This window comes from Cynara cardunculus (assembly GCF_001531365.2).
Source record: "Cynara cardunculus var. scolymus isolate 2C chromosome LG 13, CcrdV1, whole genome shotgun sequence".
Taxonomy (NCBI): domain Eukaryota; kingdom Viridiplantae; phylum Streptophyta; class Magnoliopsida; order Asterales; family Asteraceae; genus Cynara; species Cynara cardunculus.
This window is the reverse complement of record NC_037540.1, coordinates 14,823,190-14,831,255: the sequence shown is the minus strand read 5'-3', so window position 1 is coordinate 14,831,255 and position 8,066 is coordinate 14,823,190. Positions and strand designations below refer to the sequence as shown.

The window sequence follows — 8,066 nt, the reverse complement described above, 5'->3', positions numbered from 1 at the left end:
TGTGAACATTTTTAGCCTGCATGCGAAACAAATAGAATTCTCCAGTGTCAGATCCCTTTAAAGAGCACAAATATATAGGAATTATATTCTTGTGTTGGAAGTTGGCTTTTGTTTTAGTATAGACAAATTTTGTTTTATCATTAGGCTTCATTTAGGTCCGAAGGTCGACCTATAATCATGTTGCTATTAGGAGAAGATTATTTAGTAATATGTCGTCTCATAAAAAGATTTGAAGGTAGATGATTTTAGGATTATATTTGATAGTGAACAAAAGTTTAAGAATTTATCATATGCTAACGCGGTTTGTGTTTACCTTGTGTTAGTACTTGAGACCGTATTTTATGGCAGATAGAAATCTTTGACCGTCCGTTTAGTATTGGAAAATGATTTATACCAAGCGCATTAGAAGTATTAGAAAACGAGGATGTAGAGGAGTTGGTCTAGGACCAAGAGGAGAAATTGGAGAACGAGGCCAGAGCAGCAGGTGCTCTGGAAGAATGGAGAGCAGAAGCTCTGCAGAGCCAGAGAGCATAAGCTCTAGTCGAAATGAGAATATTTCAAGGGTTGAGTCCTCTCAACCCACTTCTATAGGGGATTCCTCTTATGATCCCACAGAGGGATCCTATGAAGAGTACACTCCTGGAACGCCTGATCATACAGACCTCAAGGAGAAAATATCGACTTTGCAAGAAGAGAACGCCCAACTAAGGGCAGAGCTGTTAGTGGCCCAAGAAGCCAAGGACCAGGTCGACTGGTGGTTGAACAACGTGCAGAGGGAGCATGTGAAGTTAGGTGAAGAGTTGAACAAAGGTTTGACTGAGAATAATGAACTATGGGAAAACAACCACACCATGGCATGGAAGTGTGTAGAGCTGGAATGGGAGAGGAGGATTGTTTCACGATCATGGAGGGTGCGATTGGAAGATTGTGCTCGCTATTGTCGTGAGGTGGCCACGGGCTACTTGGACTCCACCAAGGAGTACTTCTCACGTTGGGCACAGCAGTTTCGCCAAGGCCCAAACTTGAGCTCTGTATGGAGGCATCACCCAGAGAGCCCTTATGAGGAGTTTGTGAGAATCACAAACTACCCTATGGATATGTCATGAGTAAGAGAATGAGGAGAAAATAGTTAGCATATGAATTGTGTGTGGCTAAGTTTTATTGCAATAAGTTGGCAACCTAGAGCTGGGATATCTTAGTGTTTTCTTTTATTTAGTTTATACTTGTTAAGTATGAGCCGATTGACATGATTATGGAATGAAATAAACTTGTGTTGGCGTTTAAATCTTGTTGAATGGTTGTGGAATGCTAAGTTGTATATAAGAATAGTTATTTATAATCTGTTATATGCATATAGTTAAGAAAGAAGGAATGTCTCAACGATCGAGAATGACTCTATCGGTCGCTTCTGATGCAAAAGAAACACCTCTGGTCGGGGCTACCCCTACTGTACCAGGGTGATACCAGCCTCTGCTGCGGCCACGAGGACCGCGAGCACTAGAGGCAGAGGACGAGGCAAAGGAAGATCGCAAACAAGACAAAGCGAGCTAGATCCCTCGGTACAAGAGAGCTTTGCATCGGGCAGAAGTAGAAGCCGAGGCAAAGGTCGCACACAGGTAGCGACCATCATCCCTGTGGACCTCATTGCTCAAGAGGTGTCCAGAGCTCCGCAAGCTGCTATGCCTGCTGTTATAGCACAAGTAAGAGAGGCAGAGCAGAGGAATGAAGAGGCTAGGGAAGCTAGCGTAGTAAGAGAAATGGTTAGCAACATCAACCATATAGAGGACCATAGAGAAAGGTCAAGAGCTAATAGTCCTGTCAACACTAGCATGGGACATAGGGGTTGTAGCTACAAACTTTTTTAGCTTGCAAACCCCAACCATTTCAGGGTGAGCCAAACCCAGTTACGACCCTGAGATGGATAAATGAGATAGAGATGGTCTTCAAAGTTAGCAAATGTGCAGAGGAAGACAAAGTGACTTATGCTGCTTCCATGATGAAGTTTGAATCCCTATTCTGGTGGGAAATAGTTACCAACTTAAGGGGCGAAGAGGTTATAGCAAGGATGTCATGGGATGAGTTCAAGGTGCTGTTCAACGAGAAGTTCTGCCCAAAGACTGTTGTAAAACAGTTGGAAGAAGAATTATCGAGGTTAGAACAAGGAAGCTTAACGGTCAGGGAGTATACGACCAACTTCACAGAGAAGGCTAGATTCTCAGAGCATTATGTCTCTACTGAGGAGAGACGGGTAGAGCGTTTCATATGGGGATTGAAAACATCCGTCAGAGAGTTTGTCCTCACCATGAAACCAACTACTTTCCAAGAGGTTGTGAATGCAGCCGAGGTTAGAGAAAAGGAAATGGTCCGCCAAGAATCCGAGCGAGGCCAGTTGAAGAGGAAATGGGAAGGTTCAAACAACGAAGCCCGAAGACAAAAAGCTGGGAACTCAGAAAGGAAGGTATGGCAAGGACAATCGGGCAAACCATGTCCTAAATGCAACCTTGTGCATAGAGGAGAATGCTTGGTTAAGCCCAGGGTCTGCTACCGGTGTGGGAAGGCTGGACACTTATCCTAATACTGCAGAATGGAACGAAGAGAGAGATTATGCTACATTTGCAAGTCACCCAATCATGTGCAAGCAGACTGCCCGCAAAGGAAAAAGGATGTTACGGCCATTCAAGTAGGAAGCAGAGGTGGGAAAGGAGAGGAACGACGACCAGAAGCACCAAGACCAAAAGGGAGGGCGTTCCAAATGACTGCAGCCGAGGCTGAGGAAACCCCGGATGTGGTAACATGTACCTTCCTGGTTAATTCTGTACATGCAAAAGTGTTGTTCGATTCTGGCGCGAATAAATCATTTATATCCACTATTTTCTGCCACAACTTGAATAGAGTAGCTAAGCCTCTAAGTTCAGCATTAGAAGTAGAAACTGCTGATGACAACAGGGTAGTGATTAAGGAAGAATATGATGACTGCATTATAGAGGTAGATGGTAGTTCTATTCCACTCAAGCTGCTCCCTATGACAYTAGGGGAGTTTGATATAATAATCGGGATGGACTGGTTAGCTGAAAACCAAGCYAGAATYMTGTGTAATAAGAAGATAATCCAGATTGAGGTACCGGGTAGTGGGAGATTAATAATCTATGGAGATAGAAGGGATAGGAAGGCTAGCATGATCTCCCTACTCAAGGCCAGACGATGTATAAAGAAAGGATGCCAAAGCTATTTGGCATATGTGATCAACGCTAAGAAGGAGAAGAGTGCGATGGAAGATATTAAGGTGGTAAGAGACTTCCCAGAAGTCTTCCTGGATGACCTGACCAGTCTTCCGCTAGAAAGACAGGTGGAGTTTCAGGTTGATCTGGTACCTGGAACTGCACCTATTGCCCGCGCACCTTACCGACTTGCACCATCAAAGATGAAAGAACTGATGACTCAGTTGCAAGATCTGTTGGACAAGGGTTTCATACGCCTTAGTACATCACCTTGGGGAGCTCCAGTGCTATTTGTCAAAAAAAAGGATGGTACAATGCGAATGTGCATTGACTACCGGGAGCTCAACAAGGTGACTATCAAGAATAGATATCTGCTTCTGAGAATTGATGACCTCTTTGATCAACTTCAGGGTGCAAGTTACTTCTCGAAGATTGATCTATGGTCAGGGTATCACCAACTGAGGTAAAGGATGAAGATGTATCAAAGACTGCCTTTAGAACGAGGTATGGGAATTATGAATTCCTGGTGATGCCATTCGGAATGACTAATGCACCTGCAGTGTTCATGGACTTGATAAACAGAGTCTGCAAACCATACTTGGATAAGTTTGTCATCATTTTCATAGACGACGTTCTTGTATATTCACGTACCAAGGAGGAGCATGAGGAACACTTACAGGCTGTTTTAGATCTACTAAAACAGGAAAAACTGTACGCGAAACTCTCCAAGTGTGAGTTCTGGCTACGAGAGGTGCAATTCCTCGGTCATATGGTGAACCAAGAGGGAATAAAGGTCGACCCAACCAAGATAAAGGCAATACAGAGGTGGGATCCACCCCGGAACCCTTCTGAAATTCGAAGCTTCTTGGGTCTGGCCGGTTATTATCGAAGGTTTATTCAAGACTTCTCAAAGATAGCTACCTCTTTGACAGCTCTTACTAGAAAGGAGCTAAGTTCGAATGGGGGACAACTCAAGACGAGGCCTTCAAACTCTTGAAGGAAAAGTTGAGCTCTGCACCAGTCCTCAATTTACCAGCAGGAACTGAAGGTTTTGTGGTCTACAACGATGCTTCTAAGCTGGGCCTAGGTTGTGTGTTGATGCAGCAAGGGAAGGTCATCGCGTACGCCTCCCGGCAGTTGAAAGAGCATAAGAGAAGGTATCCAACTCATGACTTGGCATTGGCAGCGGTGGTATTTGCACTAAAAATTTGGAGGCACTACCTCTATGGTGTAAAGTGCCAGATCTTTACTGATCACAAAAGTCTCAAGTACTTGTTTGATTAGAAAGATCTCAATATGAGACAATTAAGATGGCTGGAGTTGTTGAAAGATTATAATTGTGAGATCTTATACCACCCTGGAAATGCCAACATGGTGGATGATGCTCTAAGCCGCAAAGAAAGGGGTACTCCATTACGTGTTAAGGCTCTAAGGATGGAGGTCACCACTAGCTGGATTGAAGACCTGAAGAAAATCCAAGAGGAGGCCTTGGTAGAAGAAAACATAAGGAAGGAAAGGATGGTGGGGGCTAGTCCATTGCTGGAAAACAATAGTAATGGACTAAAATGTTATAAGGGTAGAATTTGGATTCCTCGTTTGGGAAATTTTCGTAGCCAAGTTTTGGACGAGGCCCATAAATCCCTACTCCATCCATCCTGGAAATAATAAGATGTACCGGGATTTATGAAAATCGTATTAGTGGCCAGGGATGAAGAAAGATATAGCTCACTATATTGAGAGATGTTTGACCTGTTTGCAAGTGAAGGTTGAACACCAGCGACCGTTTGGTAAACTTCAACCTTTGGAGATACCCATGTGGAAGTGGGACCACATCACCATGGATTTTGTGACTAAACTTCCCCAAACACCAAGAGGTTTTGATGCGATATGGGTAATAGTGGATAGACTCACCAAGTCTGCCCACTTTCTGCCTATTAAAGAGACCTACTCAATGGACAAATTAGCCAAGTTGTACATAGATGAGATTGTAACCCGACATGGGGTTCTATTATCAATAGTCTCCGACAAAGACAGTCGATTTACATCTACATTCTGGCGAAGCTTCCAAAGAGAGTTGGGTTCTCAAATAAAGCTTAGTACAACATACCACCACCCGCATACAGATTATCAGAGTGAAAGGACCATCCAAACACTGGAAGACATGTTGTGGGCGTGTGCTATTGACTTTGCGGGGTCATGGGAAATTCATCTTCCCTTAATAGAATTCTCCTATAACAACAGCTATCATGCGAGTATCTAAGTCGCACCATATGAAGCTTTGTATGGGAGGAAGTGTCGAACACCCCTGTGCTGGAATGAAGTGGGCGAAAAACAACTTTCAGGCCCAGAAATTATGCAAAAAACGGCTGACAAAATTCAGCAGATTCAGGAAAGGCTGAAAATTGCTCAAGATAGACAAAAGAGCTATGCCGACAAAAGGCGAAAACCAACAGAGTTTCAAGTTGGAGACAGAGTAATGTTGAAAGTCTCGCCTTGGAAGGGCATAATAAGATTTGGAAAACGAGGAAAGCTGATCCCTCGTTATAATAGCCCTTATCGAATAAAAACACGTGTGGGTGAGGTTGCATATAAGCTGGAATTGCCTGACGAGCTTCAAGGCATCCATATCACATTTCATGTGTCAACTATGAGAAAGTGTTTGGCGGACGAGAGCTCTACGGTAGCTCTGGAAGATATAGAGGTGGATCAGACTCTGAGCTACGTAGAAAGGCCAGAAGCTATATTGGAAAGAAAGGTGAAGAGGTTGAGGAATAAAGAAATCCCTCTGGTCAAAGTCCAATGGAAACATCATAAGGGACCAGAGGCAACGTGGGAGACAGAGAGTGAGATGAGAAAAAAATACCCTCATTAATTTACGTAAAGCAAATTTCGAGGACGAAATTTTGTTAGGGGGGAGTTTGTAATAACTTAAAATATTATTTGAGGTTTTTGAGAATCTTACTTTTTTTTTTGCCATTAGAACTATTTATGGTCTAGAATTGCAACCGCTATAAATGAATAAATTGGGTTTTTAAAATGGTATTAATTGCCTTGTAACCGACCAATTAAGTGGTAATTAATTCGTAAGGAGGTTACGAAGAGTATATATAGAGGTGATGAGCTAGAGATTAGTTCCTTACTAGCAAATAGAGGTATTCAAGAGCTAGAAGGCGAAAGCAGAGAATCGATACTCAAGAGTTNACAAAGTTTCGACTGAGAATATTAAACTCTGGGAAAACAACCACACCATGGCATGGAAGTGTGTAGAGCTGGAATGGGAGAGGATGATTGCTTCACGATCATGGAGGGTGCGATTGGAAGATCATGCTTGCTATTGCCGTAAGGTGGCCACGGGCTACTTGGACTCCACCAAGGAGGGGGGGGGGGAACTGTACTAAGGATTTAATCCTGAAAACAAGCACGTTGTGTGAAGCTTGTTAAGCCGTAAGAGCGAACATGCTGTGTGAAGTTCGCCAGGCAATGCTGTGTGATATAGTCCTTTCCCCCTTTTGTTTTCGGTAGTTTATGAACTGTGTGTAAACCGTTTATTTACTGGGCCTTAGGCTCACCAAACTCGTGTTTTTTTTTCAAAATAAAAAAAAATGCAATCAGGTCACTACACTTATGGGAATAGTAGCAAGTGCAAAGAGAGGGCGTAGCGCCAGGCTACGCGTGAAGATGATAAACTTGAAATGAAGCCTAGTCGTGACTTGTCTTGATGAAGAGTAGTCAGTTGTGGGTTTAAGCAATTGCTGTATGATCAGAAGAAATTTTTAGACTTCCACCGTGATTTATGTTTAAACTGTTTCAATCTAGTATTTTATGTAAGTTTCCAAATTTTAAGGTTGAATTTTATTAATGATTTGAGGTTAAGATAAAGATCGGATTTTGGGTCTTTACAATCTCTATCTTCAGCTTCTATCTTCGATAACACTAAGGAATATGTGGTGTGAGTTTGTCTTTCTGAAGGATACTTGTCTCTCAAGAAATAACAATACATGTTCAACGATCACTTAAACCGAATACAAAGATAATACACTTTGTAAGGTAAAAATGATCATCATCAAATCACTGAGAGAGATGATCAACATATAACAATTAGGAGATGTCTCTTATTAATTAATATCAAGAAAAAAAAATCCAAAAATATAATAATCCCAATTGAAGTTTAGACATATATAACAGATTAGTTCTCAAACCTACTGCATAACTAATGAGACAACTAAAGTTTTATCTTATTTTGTGAAACATAGTAAAATATTAGGTTGTCTCACAAGTGATTCATGAGTTACAAGGATTCTCATTTCACAAAAGGATTTCAAACAAATAGCAAAAGGGAACGAGGTTAAACTTTTGCATGAGCCTCAACTATTAATAGACGCACACACACATACACACACATTTATAACGAGTTAGCTCATTGTTGGAGCTCTATATTTGACACTATCTCAGTGGTAATCAACATATTCAGGGCCAAACATATAAACATGACATGATTTTCTTACATGCATTACAATAGAGCGAACCCATGGGATCCAATCCACTAGAGACCTCATTGAGTGATAACTTTTGATTCTGAATGCCTTAACAAACGATATGATTAAGAGAATTCAACAAGCACAAAACACCAGGAATGACATGATCTAACCAACTTAAACTATACATCTCTCGATGTTCACTCTTACCATTATAAAATAAAAACCCTTTAATCTGCTTTATTTAAATGATTTATCCATTTATCTTATCATATTAAGGCGGTGTTTGAGATTGCTTATTTGAAAATAACTTATGTTTTTCTACAAAAGTGCTTACCAACTTATTATAAGTTAGAATGGTTTAACTTCTTCA

The 8,066-nt window shown here is 41.6% G+C and overlaps 1 protein-coding gene across 1 annotated transcript; it reads left to right on the top strand.

Annotated features, from left to right (window-relative positions):
• Window positions 1–1,936: 1,936 nt before the first annotated feature.
• On the top strand, window positions 1,937–2,575 carry LOC112524807. The gene has a single exon (XM_025134756.1). The coding sequence runs from the start codon at window positions 1,937–1,939 to the stop codon at window positions 2,573–2,575; it is 639 nt and encodes a 212-aa protein (XP_024990524.1).
• The last annotated feature ends 5,491 nt before the right edge of the window (window positions 2,576–8,066 follow it).

Excerpts from the sequence above, each read along its gene's own strand:
- LOC112524807 (XM_025134756.1), top strand. The coding sequence starts at position 1,937 with ATGGTCTTCAAAGTTAGCAAATGTGCAGAGGAAGACAAAGTGACTTAT.